Raw genomic sequence first — 20,427 nt, 5'->3', positions numbered from 1 at the left:
TGAAGTAGGAAACTGTGGCGATCACACAGGGTCCCTGGACATTTCTAGTCTATTGATCCCTGTGCCACCACTTTATTTCTCGCTGCCACCACCCAGGCCCTACCTGGTAAATTACTGAGTCCAGCCAGGGTTAAATTGGAAGATAAACTTCTGTTTATTTATTGCAGTTTAACAAGCGTGTGGTTTCATAAACGGTATCAGTCAATTACAGTCATGTAGTGCCTATTCAGACCTATAACTTCCGCTACCTGCTCTCACTCACTAAACCACCTCTCAGATATTTACTTGTCTTCCTAGCACCTAACTGTTCCTGACTCAGCTTATTTCGCTACACTAACTCAACCTACCCACAGACCTACCCAATTCACTCCCACTCCCACTCCAACCAAGCAACCAACCACCCAACTCCCAACAAACTCTCCCTTCGCCCCTCCTAGAGCTGGTTTTATAGTCCCTCTGACTCCACCCCCCTGGGTTCTGATTGGGTAACCTGTTTAACTATTTCACCTCCAGCACTCTCATATGTTAACGTCACAGAAACGATCAATAACAAGGGATGCTTCCCTTTGCCCCTCGCCTACTGATTCCCCTGGGCAAGTCTCATCTCCAAATCTCAGAACCTGGTTAGAGGATCCCCTGTTTCAACTGTACATCTCCTTCTTGGCGCTGCAGTGGGAGGCAAGAATCATCCGTCTCTGGTATTGTACCCTAGGATCTCCAGGGATTCCCCAAGCACAGAACAAGCGCTGGGGAGATCCCCTACTCCCTCTGCAGCCCCAGGCTTGAGAGGGAAGCCTGTCACACTGTGCTTCTCAGAAGCACAGGGCAACTCAGAGTGCTGGTTCCCCCATCCCACCAATGGATTTATGTTCCTCCAGCAAGTGAATGTCGGCGTTATGAGCATAAGTACATAAGGGAATAGCCCCTTAGCGGCTTGCTTTCTTTATCTATTTTCTGCCTAGTGTTCCGGAATTCTAACTCTATGGGAGTACAGGAGATTAGAAGGGGAACTGTGTGCCTGTCTGAGCTCTGGCAAACCTGGTTATTGTGATGAAAGTTTGTCGGCAGCTAATGACTGCTGTCATGGCCAGGACTTTGACTCGGTACCTGTGTCTCTGTCTGCCATCTCTCTCCTGTGAAGTGAGCTCGCAAACTGACAGCTCACACCTGTCAGGAGCAAAACAGATGTCTCTCAAATCACACCCAAACACCAACTGCTCCACACAGAAAGAATATCGAGGGTCCTTTCCAGATCTTTCACAAGAGTCACCATTTTTCTACTATAATAAAAAGGTTTTCTTTTCCTCTTTTTTTAAGTACATGATTTCAGAATACTAACTGAATAATCATGATGAAGGATAATAATAATAATAATAATAATAATAATAATAATAATAATATAATGCAACTATACCACTATAAATTGTAAGCGTCGGAAAGGTCACTTTAAGGCAGAGTGTTGTGTGGGACTGTTCAGAAATCCAACCACAAATGCATTCTGCAACATTGTCAATGACATGTTGCAGAACATATGGGGGGGGGGACAATCTGGAGGGACCCCCCAGTAGTTTGCAACTGATACAAAAATGTACTGCTTCCTAACACCAGATGAAATGGTATTGGGTTCACATATGTTTTATCTGCTGCTATTATTCCACACATAAAATAAATTACTTAGAAAATACATTATAGAAGGAATTAATAGGAAAATAATAATAGCCATGCCTCAGTGCCCAAATGGACTGCCGCACAAGGCTTTGCTACACTCAGTAATCCTGAAATGGGAGTGAATGATATTAATCAGAAAATTCCCCGATATGTTAGCATCATTACATCATCATTATAAAGTAACGTAAGCAAAACAAAACATTGTTTGGGTGGCCATTCTGTGAGTTTGCAATGGAGAGAAATAAAGCCTGGACACTGATGCTAATTGGCAGCAAATCATATTGTGCATTTTTACCTGAGAGTGTCTGGTCAAATCAGGGTCTCAAAAGACAGTCTGCTCCAGGTTTGGGGTCCTGGCTTTTGGATAAACAATAGCCCTCTTCCGAAATATTGCTCACACATTGATACGGTGCAGGATATGGGCCACACCAATTACCTTGTCCCCAGTGTTGCATGCTTCACTTTGCCCTACTACCCAGGGAATAGTGCAAGGACTTCCCTGGGGCAAATTCTTGTACTATAGATGCAGGTGCCAAGGGGGGAGCTGGAGGGTGTAATGTTAGTGAATCTAACTGGCACAGCCCCACTCCCACATTATATCATTTATTGATTTATTGCATCTATATCCCACTTTTCCCCTCCAAGGAACTCAAAGTCCTAGTCTGACACATTAACCTCTGAAGGGAGGCTTGTAGTTTCCCCAAACCAATGTTTGCCATGTTTGAATGAGAGAGAAAATGTGGTTTGAGACAAACAGAAGCACCAAATCTTTCCTAGGGCGTAAAGGAAAGCCCAAGGCTTGCTGCTGCTTGTTCTCATAATGGCAAGGACCATTGTGCATTCCCAAAGAAAATTTTTGGGGAGAAATATGCAGTGTTGTGTGGCACTGGTGCTTTGCTATAGAAAAAATGGATGAATAACTCTTCAGCTGCTCTGTTGCAGTGTCAGGCTATCAGTTGTGTTAATGGTTCAGGATGCTGCCTGTACTTTTTCTTTGAACTTTCTGTATTTCGAATCATAGGGACACAGAGAGTTGCCTCATACTGAGTCAGACTGCTGTTCTGTCTAGTTCAGAACTATCTGTACTGCCTGGGATTTCAGAGAGCAGTATTTTAATTTGTACAGCCTTACCTAGGGTGCTAGTGGGCAGCTCAGTAGGCTAGAGCGTGGTGCTGGTAATGCCAAGGTTGCAGGTTCGATCCCCATATGGAACTGCTGCATATTCCTACGTTGCAGAGGGTTGGACTAGATGATCCTCGAGGTCCCTTCCAACTCTACAATTCTATCTATTGTATTTTTCGCTCTATAGGATGCACTTTTTCCCCTCCAAAAATTAAGGGGAAATGTGTGTGCGTCCTATGGAGCGAATGCAGGTTCCTTCGCTTCAGCAATAGCAACGCGAAGCCTCCGAAGTGCAGAGGGAGCTCCGCAGGCTTCACGTTGCTTCCCTGAAGTCTGGAGAGTGAGAAGGGTCAGTGCGCACCAACCCCTCTTGCTCTTCAGGCTTCAAAGATAGCCACCTGAAGCCTCCAGGTGCACTCTGGAGGCTTCAGGTTCCTTTCGCTGAAGGGTAGGTGCCCCTTCAGCTAAGGCGCAGTGCCCCTTCAGCTAAGCAGGAGGAGAAATGGAAGGGGCTCTGTTTCTCCTACTGCTTCACTGAAGGGGCGCTGCACAAAGAGGGGGAGATTTCCCGCCCTTGTTCTCCCCCTCTAAAACAAGGTGTGTCCCATGGTTGGATGCATCCTATAGAGCAAAAAATACAGTAATGCTGGGGATTTAACCTGGGATCTTTTGTGTCCAAAGCTGGTGTTGTACCACTAAGTGAAGGTTTATGTTAGCGGTCAGGTAAGGTGCAAAAAAATGTTTCCTTTTCATAAAAGCTTTGATGTTTTCCCAAGACTTGACTGTGGATGTAGCTTATTGCAGCAAGTAACAATTATTTCCCCATTTTCATTTGTACACTTTACCTATTTAGGAAACTGGAGTTTGGCTTTTGCCATAATTTTCTGTCCCTCTTTAATCATTTATCCTCTCTGAATTTCAAGACGCCTCTATCTCAAAAGCTTGATTCGTTTTGACACACAAAGTGAACTCTGATCCGAATTCAAATTTTTAACTTTAGTGGCCAGGTCAAGTGTTTGATTTACCAGAAGATTGCGCAACTACTCCGAACAGGAAGGCACTATCAGCTTTTCTGATAACTAACGAAGTGCAAAAACAAACATTTCCCAAACTGGGGAAACAGTCCAAATCATTTCATATCTTCTCAGATTATCAGAAGTATCATTTCCCTTCCCGATACACTTCACTGAGGTCAGATTTTTGGCAAAGGTACTGACCCCACAGAACAATTGGGGCAATACATTTATCGGACCAATTCATGTTCACCATCGTCTTAAAGGTGAAGATGCTATTAAAATAATTTGAGGTTTTTTTAAAAAAATTATGCCTTAAGACCCAGATTGATGTTAACTTAATGTTGAATGTTACTTCTTTTTTAAAAAAAAAGAAGTAAGAAATTGTAAGTACCGTAGCCATGTATCCAATAATTTTGTAACTGGTGTCTTCATTAAATGGATTATAGTGTGTTTTAATGTACAGGTGTGTGTGTGTGTGTGTGTGTGTGTGTGTGTGTGTGTGTGTATATATATATATATATATTTTTATCAAATTGTACACTGCCCTATTCCCATAGATCTCAGAGCAGTTCATAACATAAAATTACAATATAATGTTGCTTGTTCTCTCAAAGAGGTACCCTGAATCACAGTTCCATCCCTGTTCCCTTCCAAGACAGGTTTATTCCAGAAGACAGGAGCTATTGGTATCTGGATAAAATCATTCCTAGAAAACCATCCTCTGACTCTTGACTGTACTAACAAGCTATTTTCATACAGTCATAGAACTGTAGAACTGGAATGGACCCTGATAGATGTGTTCACATGCTGAAATAAAACTCGAACACATTTTCTGCATCTTTCTAATGCGAAAAAATGGCATTACACTTGTATGCTTATTTGATCTCCGCCAAACAATATTTACACTGCCTTTTAATTTGCCTTTGAGTGACATATGCTCAGAGGAAGCCACACAGCACAGGGCCAGGGAACATTCCATTTCCTTTCAACAGCCTGCAAAGGAGAAGAGGGAGAAATCTTTTTCCTTTTTCAACGTGGCCTTCAGATGTTGCAGAAAAGCTAGCAAGCAGGCATCACATTCCTAAACACACAGCATGTTCCTCAATGGAAAAGATGGCTCTCACTACCGTGTTTGGAATCCTGGGCACCTCTCTTGTCCTATAAAGGTAAAGTTAAAGGACCCCTGACAGTTAAGTCCAGTCGCAAACGGTTGCAGCGCTCATCTTGCTTTACAGGCCGAGGGACCTGGCGTTTGTCCACAGACAGTTTTTCCGGGTCACCTAAAGACAGCCTTCCCCATTTCCCAGGTAAGATCACCAGCTCCTGCAGAGACTTCAATGGCTTTAAGTTACAAGAAAGGATATTCTGACCAAACACTAGGAAAAACTTTCTGAGAGCAAAAACTTTCCGGTCTGTTTGAGACCGGAACGGTCTCCCTCAGAAGGTTGTGGACTCTCCTTTCTTGGAGATCTTTAAGCAGAGGTTGAATGGCACCTGTCACAGATAATTTAGTTGGGATTCCTGCAATGCAGAGGGTTGGACTAGATAACACATCCAACTCTACAGCTCTTCGATTTTATGAGACCATACTGCCATACAATTCTATGATTCTTAACAGCGAGTCTTTCAAGACTTCAGATCTTCAATTTCCCGAGTCATGTAAAAATAATAATAACCCCTTCCTTAAAACCCACGTGCTCGTGCAAAGTGGGCAACTCGGGACTTCTCTGGCCATGCTCACCTGCCAGCTTCCACGTAGCCAACCTGTGACCATTGCAACTTTTTTTTCTGTGGGGGTGGGCAAGATCGGCTGCTGTCAATGGATTCCTGCCTCTCCCCACCCCTGATTTAGGATTTTTGTTGTTGTTGTTAAGACTCGCATTGCAGCTGCTTTGGTCTGGCCAGCTTACCCCTCCAGCCGCCTGTGCCTTGCTGTGAAACCATGACAAGAATTCCAGTGGCAACCCTGCAAGACAAAGCAAACAACAATAGCAGGGGGAATAAAGCCCTTCGGGGCAGAAAGGAATGTTTCAGGAGCTGTTGGCCTGTAGAGAATGGAGACAGGCGGACAGGCAGAGAGAGATTTGGAGAGCCCCTCCCTCCCTCCTCCTCCCCTTCCCCTCTCAGCAGCTCTAGATCTTGTGATGGAAAGATCTGATCCCTTCTTTGTGATTCAGAGGTGCCAGGAAGCTCATTGAATATTCTGATCTGCCCCCAGTGTTTCTTGTGGCTTGACCCCGGTGCTGTGTCGTACCACTACCCAAGCAGCCCTGAACCTGCATAAATCACAACCCCTGCCGAAACCTTGCACACTCTTGCTCTTTTCCCTTCTGCTTTCCCTTAGCCCTGCTCTAATGGAAACGCCTGAGAGGTTATTAGAGAGTCCTTGAGGGTGCGATCAAGGCAGAAAGAAGAGGGAGCCTGGGATTTTGAGAGACAAGGGCTCTCCAGTAAATAACTAACAGTTCCCAGCTGTCTGACATTTGAAAGGGTATAATTTCGCATGGGCTCTTCCTTGCGTTTGGAACATCCAGCAGGGAAGTTTGATCGTGTGAAAGCCCCCCCCCCCCCCCACAAGTTAACAGCCCTGGATATGGCCTGAGAGCATAAGGAATCATAAAAAGTAATATAACCAAGTATTACTCTTTGGAGCACGTATTAGCAGAGGCATCCTATTTCGGTCAGAGTTCTCAGCTTCTAGGTTAAAAATGCACACACCTCAGCAATTTTTAAGGTTTCAGCAAGTTGTGTCACTGTAAAGGCTGCATTTCTGTTGCTTGATTAATAAATATACCACTTTTTGCCAAAATTTAATGCATACCCAAACTGTGACGTTCTGTAACACGTCTGCCCTTTATTTTCCTGGGCCAGGAGGTCTGTCTTCCACATGGTGACATCAAATTACAGTTATCTGCAACTGTTTCCTTCATAGAACAGACCTTATTCCTGTGCACTGAACTGCAGGTTTGGAGTGTCGAGCTCAGTTAACCAAAACACAAAACAAAAATTCCTAAGTTGTATATACATTTAACCAGAAGAATTTAGAATATTTAAATAATATTTACCATCCAAGGCTTCTGTATTTAGATGTGCGTGTAAAAAAGGAAGAGAAATAATTACGGTAACTGTCTTGTGCTTCGCTGAATATGGGCAGGTTCACACATGCGTGTTAATCACTTGATAGGCTGGAACCAGACTAGGTTAGCTGAATGAAGTTAGTAACAACTAGGTCAAGTCCTACTGATTTCAACCGGAACTAAATTCAGTTCAGTTTGATTTATTGTGTTTAGTGAGCAGCCATTACGCACATAAAAATAAGAATAACAAGAATACTGCTAATAATAGTGGTTTGCATTTCTACTCCCCAGCCTTTACAGAATAAATCATTTCCCATATCCCCTTTCAGTTTTATTACATGAATTTTTAAAGCCTTGGTAAGAAATTTGGATGTTCTAAAGGATATATACCTCTCTACATCAGACAACAAAAAACAGGTCTTGGCAACAGACGCCCTTCCCTTCTGTGATCTTAACCACGGGAGAATGTTTAAGAACTAAATTCAGCTAAGGTTAGATGTAACCGGATGGCTGTGACATTGCATGTATGATGGGTCACCAAAGAAGAGCAACATGTGTCATGCTTGTGCCTGGGGCCAGCAGGTATAAAGAGCTTTATGCAATGTCTGGAGGGTGGGAATATATAAAAAACTTGAAGCCTTAGCTGATGAGCATGCCTTTCTTCTGCAACTAGTGGGATAGGAAGAGATGGGGCAGGGAGGACGGAAAAAACACAGCAGAGTTGTACAGAACTTTCATAATGCTGCACATAGGATACAGCTGCCAATCAACAAGCGTGTAGTAATCATACAGAGAAGAACTCAAGGTGCCTGCAGGCATGAACTAGGTTGACAGCCATAATATAGATCTCATCCACTTGCTCATGCTAGCTGCAGTCTACGATCTACTTAATTTGGGTGTGATCTTGGAGTAATTTAATGAGTAACAAACTCCAGAGGAAAGGGTTTCTGGGCTGGAAATTAGTTTCTAGTTTTGACAGCCGCCCCACACCTTGTATTAACAGGAAACACCTGAGACTCGGAAAAAATGTTTCCCATTGTGTTTGATACTCTGTGGGTGATGCAGACTGTGTTGTATCCCACCCTTCCTCACAAGAGAGCCCAGGGTGGCTAACAAGCTCCATAAATTACAACACACAAGCACCATTGACATTACAATTCTAAAATCACGACAACACATTACAATAGAAAAAAACAGTCAGCAATAAGAGTTCAGTAAGACCACTTCCATTATGTTCTGAAGATCTGCATAAATCATTAAGATTTTAACAACTGATGGCTGCGGGGGGACGGGGACGGGGGACGGACGGACAGACAGATGGGGACACAACCAAATATCCACTGAAACAGAGATTCATTTTTAATAACTGTAGTAACTACATACATTTGTTTTATTTTCATAGTAAACTAATCTGATTTAGTAGTAGTTACCAGGGTGCATTCATACTTTTGATGTGCTATATATTAAGTATGGGCCACAATCCACAACTGAGAGTTTAGAATCCTACCCTCTGGGTTGATGTATATCAGCTAAGCCTCAAAGTGTCTCACAGAGGTCTCTCTGGAAGTGCCAGGGATTGAACCTTGAACCGTCTGCAAACAAAGCACTGTTCTACCACTAAGCTGCATCCCCACCCTCCACAGTAATCCCTGAAATTTTTGCAAACACCTGAGGATCACTAATGAAAAACTGTCAGTGACATGAGCACAGCCAAGGGGGGGGGGGGACAGCTGCCCCCATCAATAGAAATCTGAGGTTCTGCCCCCCCCCAAAAGCCTGCTCCCCCTAACAAAAATCCTGGCTACGCCCATGGTCAGTGACACCAATTGTTGCAACAATCTTTCACAACAATAACTTATAACTACTACAGTCCTGGAGAGCTCTTTCCTTAAATCAAGAATAACATCGGAGTACGTAATCCTATCTGTTAATGAAGATGTACTTTCTGAATTCACAAGAACCAGCATTCTCCGTACTTGACTGTGAAAGGATGCACATGCATTTTAGGTTTCTCAAAACTTCTTTGCTTCAGCTACCCTTTCTTCCATAGCTCTAGGGCTATTTAGTTATTCCCTATTCATCATGTTGGGGTGTGTGTGTGTGTGTGTGTGTGTGCAGGGGGAGAGAGGTGGAAAATGGGGACTGGGGAGGGGGGGGGAGAGAGAGAAATGACACAGGTCACTCCAGGACAGATTTGGGAATAATACAGCTGGTTTGAAAATGTGCAGGTGGGCATAACCGAAGCAAATATAGTCATGTGAAGACAATGTACGTTGGGAAAACATGTCACTGAACCCATAGATGAAGGTCCACTGAAACAATAACATTAACATAACAGTACTTTGTATGGGGCATTCGTGTTGGGGCTGTAGCACACATGTTTTAAGCACCCCTCTATGGCCGGCTAGCTGCTTAGCTGCCACTTGGGAACCATTTATAAAGCATTTCATACTTTTAAAAGAAATCTCTCCAATTTCTTTTTATAATTTTTAAAATTAATTTTCAATTATAATCCAATAATAGCCTCATTATAACAATACCAAATTATAATACAATCAATCATTCAAATACCCAATTCTATAATTTGGAATTATGTGAGAATTGATGGTTTTCTTTATTTCTGTGCTCCAAAACCTTACTGGTATAGTCACCTGTAGTTTTATAAATCATTTAATGTGTCAACACGAATAGAATATTGCAGCTGTTGTATAAGGAATTATGATGATGACTGGAATGAAATGAAAACTCTCCCATTTTAAACGACCCCCCCAAATCTTGCCTTCACCCCCACCCTTGACAAGCTTTCTTTGAGGGGAGCAGCTCCTCGCGAAAAAGTCCCACTTGAAACTTGCTCAATATTGCTGGGTCGTGATCCTTGCCCCAGACCGCTCCTGCTGCAAAGGCCAGGGACCCTCGCTTGCAAAGTTGCATCTCCGCACGCCCCGGTTGCAAAGTGCAACTGAAGGGAGGGGCAAGCGCTGCCCGGGCTTCCCGGGCCTGGAGCAAATGCCTCATGCTAGTTCCGGGGCCGGCGGGTATAAAGAGCTTTATGCAATGTCTGGAGAGGGTGGGAGCGTCGAGGCCAAGCGATGCCTCAGCTGACGAGCGCGCCTTTCTTCTGCAACTAGCGGGATCGGGAAAGACAGGGCGGGCGGGGAGAGAGAGAGAGAGAGAGAGAGGCAGACAGACAGAGGGAGGGCAGCCCGAGAGGTGCTTGCAGAAGCGCGCCTTCCTCGCCAAGCCCGGCCAGCTGAGTGGCTGCGAGGGCTCCCTGCAAGCATCCCCGCGCAGATGGGACCTCGACGGCGCCTGGACGGCGGAGCAGCCGCTGCCTGCCAAGTGTTCGCCTTGCTCGCTGCATGCATCTTGCAAGCTGCCTGCCAAGGTAAGCCCCCCCCCCCCGCGCCTTTGCAGCTCCAGGGGGAACCCCACAACTTTTAAGTGTTGTTTTTTTTTAAGGGAGGGGGCAGGCAAGTTCTCTCCCTGTCTTTATGGTGGAGGGGAGAAAGAGAGGACTGAGGGTGGTAATGGGGGGGGGAGGGGGCTTGCTCTCCTTTAGTTTTTTCCACCTAGCGGGTCCTCTACGGAGAATAACTTTCTCCCTCCCAACAGTGGACGCGCTTGACAAGCGACAAAGAAGCGGGCTCCAGCTTCTTCCATCGCCGAGGATGGATTTTCCTGACAAACGCGCTCGCTCAAAGGCGCGCCGAATTCGCACCCGGACCCGCCCCCTGCCCCGCGCGCGCTCAGCCGGCCCGCGTTTCTGTTCGCGAGTTCATCCTCTCAACAGTTTTGTAACTGTTGAATATATACATATATATATATATGTATGTATGTATTTATTGGAGGGAAATTTGTGCAAATTTGTAGGCTGGAGGGGTTGTGTCTGTGTGTTTCCTTTTTGCAAAGCAAAGAACGGTGGTTGTTTTTGTCCAAAGCAGAATAATAAGCCCCCTTCCCATCGGTCAGGCTCTCCCTGGCAGATTTGAAGTTGGAGGAGAGAACTTTTTCTCTGAGCTTTGCTGTTGCTAGGCAACGCCGGGAAGCATGTGACTGGCAGAGCCTTTGGCCGCATCACCACCACCTCCTCCTTCCTCTTCATCCCCTGGTACTAATCTGACTGTTGAGGATGGAGGAGCTCTATCTCCCACAGCCTCATTCCCACCTTGTAATGGCAGCCCCTTCCTCCCTGCCCCTCTCCCTCTCTGGCCTCCCGCACAAGCAAAGCGTAATTACCCTACAATTAATGAAAACCCCATTGTTGAAGCAGGATTAGGACTAGATTTCTTGGGGCACATCTGTAGGCCTGGGGAGCGCCCCCTCCAGCCACCAGTGTGTGTGTGTGTGTGTGTGTTGGTTGTGTGGGTGCATTCAAACTGTTAATCTGCTTTCTTTGCTCAACTCTTAGCCTAAGCTCCTTAGAAGGAATCAAGTAAGTGATTATACAGCAACTGCTGCTAACAGCACCCTCTTTCCGAGGGGGGGAGGCAGATACCTGCAAAAGGTCCCACTGAGAAGGTCAACATGGGCAGGAAGCTAATTCCCTTGCAGTTATTATTTTCATTAATGTCTGGAGCCAAGGAAGGGCTGGCATGTCTTTGAATTTTCAGGCCCCCCTCCCCTCTCCCCCTAACACTGCTGAGAGGGCATTTTCATTCCCAAACCTTACTTGTGTGGGAAATTCTGGGCTCTGAGCATCACATCAGGGCCCAGAGACACATTTTGTAGGTTTAAGTCATGTTAATATATTGTACCAAATGCAACATTCTTGGTATGCGCATGTGTGATTGGCGGGGGGTAGTAAGTCTGTGATATTTATCACCAGTATGGTGTAGTGGTTAGAGTGCTGGATTTAGACTGATGATGATGATGATGATGATTAATAATAATGTAATTTATTATTTATACCCTACCCATCTGGTTGGGATTCTTCAGCCACTCTGGGTGGCTCCCAACAGAATATCAAAAACACGATAAAATATCAAACATTAAAAAATTCCCTAAACAGGGCTGCATTCACATGTCGTCTAAAAGTCAGATATTTGTTTATTTACTTGACATCTGATGGGAGGGCGTTCCACAGGGCGGGTACCACTACCGAGAAGGCCCTCTGCCTGGTTCCCTGTAACCTCACTGCTTGCAGTGAGGGAACCACCAGAAAGCCCTCGGAGCTGGACTTTAGTGTCCGGGCTGGAGTGCGGGTAGAGATGCTCCTTCAGAGGCCTGGGTTCAAATTCTTGCTCGACCACAAAGTTTGCTGAGTAAGCTAGGAACATAGGAAACATTGGTTTATGGATCTGTTCATGTTTACATGAACATGAAATGCTTACAACAGAGGTTTTCAACCTTTTTGAGTCCATGGCTCCCTTGATCAACTGTACATTATTTCTGCGGTACCCCTAGGGGGATCAGTTTTGTCACCCCTTGCCTGCACAGCTGGCAGCCTCTCACCCTTTTTAGAAACATCTTCCCTTGTGGGAGTGTTCCCTCAGTCTCCTCTCCTCTCACCTCTCCCTGGGAGCCCTCTGGGCAGCCACAGATGCCACCTCTGGTCTCTGAGCTGCCCCCACCCCTGTGCCAAAGAGAGGTGCCTCCTCACAGTGCCCCACAGAGGCCTGGGACTTGTCTGTCCATTCCCAACGGCAAGGGCTGGTGGACTGGCTGGCTGGGTTCCCTCGCCTGCTTGCTTGCTTACTCTGAGGCTGCCTCAGCTCCTGGCAACCAGCACTCCCTGGCCAGCCCCAGAGGCACCATTTGCCTGGGGAGCTTGTAGCCAGGGCTGCTGCAAGAAATAGCTGTGCAAGCCTTTGGGAGGCAGAGACATGAGAGGGTGTCAGAGGAGGGAGGGAAGGAAGGAAAGAAAGAGGGACAGAGGCCAGTGTTGCTCGCAGCACCCCGACCATCATTCAAGGCACCCCAGGGTGTCACAGCACACTGGTTGAAAACCACTGGCATACAACATTTATAATTTGAATATAATGGGCAAAGGTCTTAGCGTTGCGTCTTTCTCCTTTAATTTCACTTCATTGCCACCTGTTTTTTGAAAATAAGTATAGATCTTACAACGTGGCTGTGGGGAAAGAAAAACAGTTGTATTTTTTAAAAAAGCATATTACAAAGGAGGACAGCCGCTGACAGTAACTTGAGTTATAAACTCAACTGGAGAATGTTCAAATTTCATGGCTATTGGGGCACCAATTAAGATCCTCCTTAACAAATGTACAGATTTTTTTTAAGAAAAAGTTATGAGACAATTAACGGCATATGAGAAAATAGTCATGGGAGAAAACACAATGATAAAGGGTCTGATCTCATTTATATGTAGATAAATTATAGAATCACAATTCCGTCCTCAACAAACTTTGAAAAGTTGGTGGGAATTCAAACTGAAATGGCATAGAAGAAGAGGAACAGAATAAACTATGGCCCAAAGTCCTTTCAGCAACAACCAGGGAAAGAACTTTCAAGATTGTACACGGGATGGTATTTAACTCCTGGGCGTCTATCCTATATAAAACCAAATAGCTGTTCCATGTGCAGGATGCCCTAGTATAGCTATGTACCAACATTTTTTACTTTGGATGGGAGTGCCCTGTGGCAGGAGTGTGCCAGAGAGTAGAAAAACTTTGGAAGCATATATTTGGAGAGAGATCACTGATTATGGCACAGATAATTCCTATGGCCCTTGGCTTGGCGTTACTCAATTTATATGGTCAGGACATGGAGCAAATCACAAATAAGGAAGCATAGGCAGATCCTGGAAATCTTTAGAACACAGAGCAGTAGTATAATGTTGTATGGCAGGCAGCACTGCTGGAAAAAGTAACACAAAAATTAAAAGTGGCAAAAGAGAAAAAGGAATGGGACTTTTTTGTGCAGTCTACCACAATTTTATTAATTACACAAGTATATACCAATGAGTTTAAGAGGGTCTTCTGGCGGTTCCCTCACTGTGAAAAGTGAAGTTACAGGGAACCAATCAGAGAGGGCCTTTTTGGCAGTGGCACCCACCCTGCGGAATGCCCTCCTGTCAGATGTTGTAGAGATAAACAACTGCACGACTTCTGGAATACATCTGAAGGCAGCCCTGTATAGGGAAGTTTTTAATGTTTGATGTTTTTCTGTGGTTTTATATGTGTTGTAAGCTGCCCAGAGTGGCTGGGGAAACCCAGACAGATGCAGATGAGCGCGGCATAAATAATAAAATTGTTGTTGTTGCTGTTATTACTATTACTATTATTTATTATTAACTAAAGGCTATAACATTACAAATGGGACGCAGGTGGCACTGTGGGTTAAACCACAGAGCCTAGGACTTGCCGATCAGAAGGTTGGCGGTTCGAATCCCTGCAACAGGGTGAGCTCCCGTTGCATGGTCCCAGCTCCTGCCAACCTAGCGGTTTGAAAGCACGTCAAAGTGCAAGTAGATAAATAGGTACCGCTCCGGCGGGAAGGTAAATGGTGTTTCCGTGTGCTGGTCTGGTTCGCCAGAAGCTGCTTAGTCATGCTGGCCACATGACCTAGAAGCTGTCTGCGGACAAACGCCAACTCCCTCGGCCTATAGAGCGAGATGAGCGCCGCAGCCCCAGAGTCGGCCACAACTGGACCTAATGGTCAGGGGTTCCTTTACCTTTACCTATAACATTACAAATTGCCAAACTGTGAACCATAACATACCGCGCACAATCAATTATGTAAAGCAAGGGAGTCAGAGTTCATAAGTGTCACCTGCTAGCTTATACTGTACCTAGCTTAACTTCTGTTAGACCTTTGAATCTCCAGTGCAACTTATTGCAATATTCTCTCTCACTCTGTGTGATCACGGGATACCTCAGTCAGTAGAGCCTGAGACTCTTAATCTCAGGGTCATGGATTTGAGCCCTGTGTTGGGTGAAAGATTCCTGCATTCAAGGGGTTAGACTAGGTGAACCTCATGGTCCCGTCCATCTCTACGATTCTATGATTCTTTCAAAGCGCCACTTTTATGTGTCACAAATCTGTTGGCGTCGCTCAAAATAAAGAGAACCATTTCTGCCTTAGTAAGCCTAATTAGCAAAGGTTTCCGAAATCGGTCTCTTTAATCCCTATAAAAAAGACAGATTAACAAGTAATGCATGCTGTCTTCCACCTGTGGCTGGCCCACATATGCAGAGTCCGTCATATGGGAACCTATTGTCTGAGACCCCGTGGACATCGCCTGGAATCTGACCTCCGACCTCCTTAAAGGCATTTTTTTAAACCAGACATGAGTTTAGTATGACATGCTCTGAAAAATGCTCCATTTTCAGAAGTGGGAACCATGGCGAGAATCTGGAATTCCTAATTAAATGCAAATCCCTTCTGGATTCTATCCAGAAGAGCTAGTTCATAAGTTGTCTCTTATTCATGGTTGAGAGCAGAATTCGACTCTCAGCAATATAACCATATGTAAGCTTTTGTCGTGTAGATGCCAAGTATTGGATATTACACCATTCTGTATAACGCCAAGCAGGAAAACGTTCAGCTGAATTACACATATGGCAGAGCAGGACCTGTAATTTTTTTTACAATGAATGTAGTGTGGTGTATATACTTTACTTTATCCCCCCCTCCTTCTTGCTAATTTGATTGTTTCTGGCCAGTTATTCAAATACGAAAACAAAAATATGTCAAACCAAATCACTGACATGCTTACAATGTTACTTACCTGTGTTTGCCAGTCTAAATGATATGTGTAACTAAAATAAACTGTTATTGTAACTGTTCCATCTCTTTTCTCTCTCGATCCAGTTTATAAAACTTAAGACTTTTATTTCATTTTTTCTTTTGTTTATGTTGCCTACACTCATGTAGGTTGCATGCTGTTATGCAGTTTAAGTTTGTATATTTTGCAAGTGGAATATCAATAAAAAATTCAAAAAAATATATAATAGTAGGGAGGATACATATGTATATAGAAGTAAGTTTGTGAATTAAAAGGAAAACAAAATGTTAAACTTTCTAAGAGGTTCCTGTGACCTGTGAGTTTGCAGGATGCTCAGAATGTTGTGGTGGCAATTGAGAGAGAAAGTAGTACAGTAGTATTAAAAGAAGAGGAAATTAGCCTGGCTCCTAACAAATTGTCTTGGGGAAGCATTGGTTGTGGTGGGGAAAGTATGTTCTTTAGAACCAATCTCTTTGTACTATGCAGGGATGTTTTAGAAGGGAGAAAAAGAACAGGGTGCCTTTTACCTTTCCTCTCTCTGGACCTTCTTCCAGAGAGTACAGTACAAAATGTAAATACAGTACAGTAATGTAAGTACAGTACAAAAATCTCAGATTCAAGGCTGCCAGCCCTGAGTCCGCTTCAGTGAAGGTGCCAGGGAGGTAAGGGACTGGTGTGTGTGTGGAACCTTTGTCCTTCCCTTGCTACTGAATCTTCTCATCTCCTCCCCTCCACCCCATGCAACAGTTACACTCAGAGTAGACCCATTGAAATGAATGAACATGGCTAACACAAATCCATTCATTTCAGTGCGCCTACTCATAACAGATAATTGAGTACCACCCTATAAGGCTCACAGAAAAATCCACTCCTCGCCCCCTTCCTCAAATCAGGAAAGCTTTTGTGTTGTTCATGTTAAATAATTGGAAATCGGTAATTTGTACATTATCTACCCAGAAAGCTATCAAGAGATCTCAGTACACTACCTGCCAGCTTCTGGTATACAAGATAAAAAAACAGACTGACCCAATCACAATGGCATTCCCAACAGCAATGTTAAACATTTAGCTATGCTATCCTAATTCAACAGCTGTTGTGAACTATAATTTTGAATGATCCATCTAGGCTAGAACTTCCTGACAAATTCTCGTTCAGCAGTTTTGAATGTGAGCCTCTCTTTAAAGTCGTCTTGTTGAACCATGTTGACTTTCAAGTCAGCAGCAGAGTGCCCTTTCTGGGGAGACTGGAATATTCTCCTTCTGGAAGATGGAAGCTCTTAATGAAGTCATTCCTGATTGTCAGAATTGTGCCCATTTATTAGCTTGTGTTGAAACATTGGCTTGTTTTATTTATGTAGGCATCATGGCAGGCAATTGCATATGTGAACACATTGGGTGTTGAGCAGGTGAATGAACCTCGTGATAGTATGGCAGATGTTGCCATGTATTGTCATAGCGTTACCTGAATAAATATGGGAACAGAGTCTGCCTCTGAGTTCGTTCCAGAGCTTAGTTCCTGGGTTTGCATCTTTGTTAAATAGTTGCAGGTGAGTAGCCATTTTAGAATAGGGGCCAGTCTGTAAATAAGAGCTGGTCTCCTCCCCAAGGCATTTGAAGGTGAAGTATCACTCTGAATGGGTTGTAGTTACATTTTGGCTGGGGCCTGTGATTGACAAGAAATGTTTTGTCAATTTCTCTTCTGGACCTGTCATAACAGTTTTCTCTTGAGCACCAGTGTGAGCTTCTCAATCTGATTCTTAACTTAATTGGGTGACTACTGCAGTTTTAAGACGCCCTGTTGTTGTTCTAGCACTAGCTCTTGTCTGATGAGCTGTAACAAATGTAGTTGTGTTGTAGAGCATGACTGTAATTGATGGATTGTGTGATGCACATTTGAGTTAGTTGAAAACAAGCTGATGTGGTTAGCAGTGCCCCCCCCTAGAAAAATAGGTGCAAGTACTCACCATGAAGTCGTTACAGTAAGTGCCACACAACATAAAGATGTGCCCTTGAGTACCCCTGAAAAGAAAAGCACTGGTGGTTAGTAAGTTTATGGTATTAGGTGATGGTTGTCCTCATAACTGCATCATGGTGCTTGGAAAATTAACTTGCTGAATGGATTGTTCCAAGCTCAGGTTGAGGATAGGTTGAATTCTGGTGGAACCTAGATGATGGGTCTAGATCAGCGGTTCTCAACTTGTGGGTCCCCAGATGTTGTTGGATTACAACTCCCATCATCCCTGAGCTGTGGCCTTGCTAGCTAGGAGTGATGGGAGTTGTAGTTCAACATCATCTGTGGACCCACAGGTTGAGAACCGCTGATCTAGATGATGCCAAGCATATCTCCGGTAAACATGAGGTACTGGGAAATGAATTGTTGGCACGGTAGAACCATGTTTGGTGCCAATTGCAATGCATTTAACTTAAAACCCTATAACCCTACTCATAAATAATGGCGGGTGAGGACACAGTGGGAAAGCATGCTATCCAGATGTGCTGTGGCAGCATCAAGGCTAGTATCCCTAGTTTGTAGCCCATCTTTGTGGGGGATGTTAGTGTACAGAACCTCGGCATCTAAGGTTGTTGGAATAGCATTCTGTGGAAGATAGTTAATGGGCTATTGTTATCTCAGGTATGCTTATCTCAGTAAATAACTAGGGATAGCAGCACACAGCTTGTAAATTAAGTCTGTAACTAAAAATCCTTACTGTGATAGTGCCAATGCCACAGACAACAAGACAGCCAGGGTTGTCTGGTTTGTATTTACTCAGATGACAGAACATCTGAATCTCTGAATGAGTAGCCACCACTTCCAGCTGTAAACTATTCACAGCCCTTCCTTGCATCCAAATGAGTTGAACTATAGTTTGCTTAACCTATGGGTTTGTGAACAAGCTGGAATCCAAAACAGTGGTTTGATACTGGCTTGGTCAGGGTTTGATAAAATTGGAAGTCGATTTCCAATTTCGTCTTCTGGTGTGGGGGCATTCATGAGTCTACAACTCTTTCACATAGCAGGAAGCCATAGTTTCCAGTTCTGTTTGAACCAGCCCATTATGTTCTCTGGAGTTGTGCTGTTCCATTCTAGTATAGGAAAAAATTATATTATAAAGGACTTTTAGTAAGCCTTGAGCCAAATAAACTGCTATGCACTGGGCTATGTCCTGTACTCTTGTGGAAAGTCTGTAATGGAGATTTGATTTTGATCAAGAATGAAGGATCTAACTCACAGGGGGAAAGGATATAAAGGATATTAAATGTTTAAATTTATTGTTTTGTATCCTGCTAACTTTTAGTTGTGATGTATCATTTTACTTTTTCCCAGCTTTTAGGAAATTAGATTGAATGTTGTTGTATTTTCACAGTTTTTATGTAAATGTCTTAGATAATTTTTTTATATTAAGCAGCATAAAATTTTAATAAATACTACCATTTTGTGTTGAATAAATGTAGTAATTTTTACAATTTGCACTCATTGTAGTGATAGCAATTTTGTATTTGCTTTATTCAAGAGTATCGAGTACTAGGCTAATATTTCTGTCATTAATAGTCAGTATTGTTTAGATTTCTCTTTAATTCTTTTTAAATTGTTTAGAACATTGGTGGGTGTTAAGAATAGCGGTTCAGATTCACTCTTACTCAAAATAAGTATAGCAAAAGGTTATAAACTATTTGTCTAATTTTATGGGGGTTTTTCCCAGAAGAAGATAAAGAAGCTGTTTGCAAGTCTTTTAATAGGTTGACAGCAAATTAAATATCATTTAACTAGAGAATCTTTATCGGTGATGTATTTTTGAATAAATGGTGCTTGGTTTTTGTACTTCCCTTAATCTTTCTTTAATAATTTACTCATTTTCTATGTCCCAAGCAGGGAAGCGTATCAGGAATTTGCTAAGTAATCACTTAAAGTGGAGAATAGGATAAGAATAGGACAATTTCAGTTACATGTTGAAAGCAGTAACTAGATGACACCTGGTTAGACTTACGGTAAATTCCACTTTGCCAGTGGTTAAAGTTACAGCCAATTATTAAGCTGCAAAACTGAAGACAAACAGGTACTGGGCATCTAAGGAGACTTAAGCTAAGATAGACATGCAATCTATTTAACACTTCCAGGTCCATGAAAGACTTCCCTTCTTTTATATATTGAGCTAACTAGAAATTTGAGTAACACAATTCCACTTTAATCCAAATTTACTTTCCATGTGTTCTACAGGAAATTAGAACAGTCATTTGAGGGGAGACAGCAAATAGCAATACCAGTAAAGCCTTTTCTCCCTTTCCTTCTGGGCATTGTGACCTGAAGTAGTATTGTTCTGAGCTTTCCCCTCATCTTTGTCTTCTTGCAGTGTTAGGTTTTTGGCAGATCAAAGACCAACCGTGTTTATTTTTCTTTTAGATAATGAAGAGCTAAACCTGCTGCCCTTTAGCTCAAGGGTCCCCCCCCTTAAGTTTTTTTCCTTTTTAAAGTGCTTACTCCTGCAAAATTCTACCAAATGCAGTGGACTAAGGAAAGCCTTTCAGAATTTGACCCCGGATCATTTGCATTACTTTAGCTGACACAACCTGAATGTAAGATTAACCCAAAGGAAACTTTTATTTCTTGGCATTTAAGAAGAAACTACAGTAAGTTTTAGGACGGTTGGAGTAGTTTCTATACTGATCTAAAGATGCATGTTAAAATGAATTAGGCATTTCTCGGGTCAGTGCCCAGATACGAGACTTCTTGGCAAACCAACACAGCCCTGAATTAAATGAAGACAGCTATACATTTAATAAATAGATTCTTCATGTGCCAGGGTAGGGAATGGGGAAGGGACAGGATTTTGTCATATAGTCATCACCTCCACAATTTTCATATT

At 43.4% G+C, this 20,427-nt stretch overlaps 1 protein-coding gene across 1 annotated transcript in view; it reads left to right on the top strand.

The window, feature by feature from the left end:
* Positions 1-9,878: 9,878 nt before the first annotated feature.
* LRP2 (LDL receptor related protein 2) overlaps positions 9,879-20,427 on the top strand; it is a 145,462-nt gene continuing 134,913 nt past the window's right edge. The window contains 2 exon segments of the mRNA XM_079974771.1: positions 9,879-10,040; positions 10,043-10,268. Coding sequence (XP_079830897.1) covers positions 9,897-10,040; positions 10,043-10,268 — 370 coding nt within the window. The 5' untranslated portion in view covers positions 9,879-9,896.

The sequence above is a fragment of the Podarcis cretensis genome, assembly GCF_951804945.1.
Source record: "Podarcis cretensis genome assembly, chromosome: 1".
Taxonomy (NCBI): domain Eukaryota; kingdom Metazoa; phylum Chordata; class Lepidosauria; order Squamata; family Lacertidae; genus Podarcis; species Podarcis cretensis.
The sequence above is the reverse complement of the archived record's forward strand: the minus strand, read 5'-3'. Positions and strand labels throughout refer to the sequence as shown.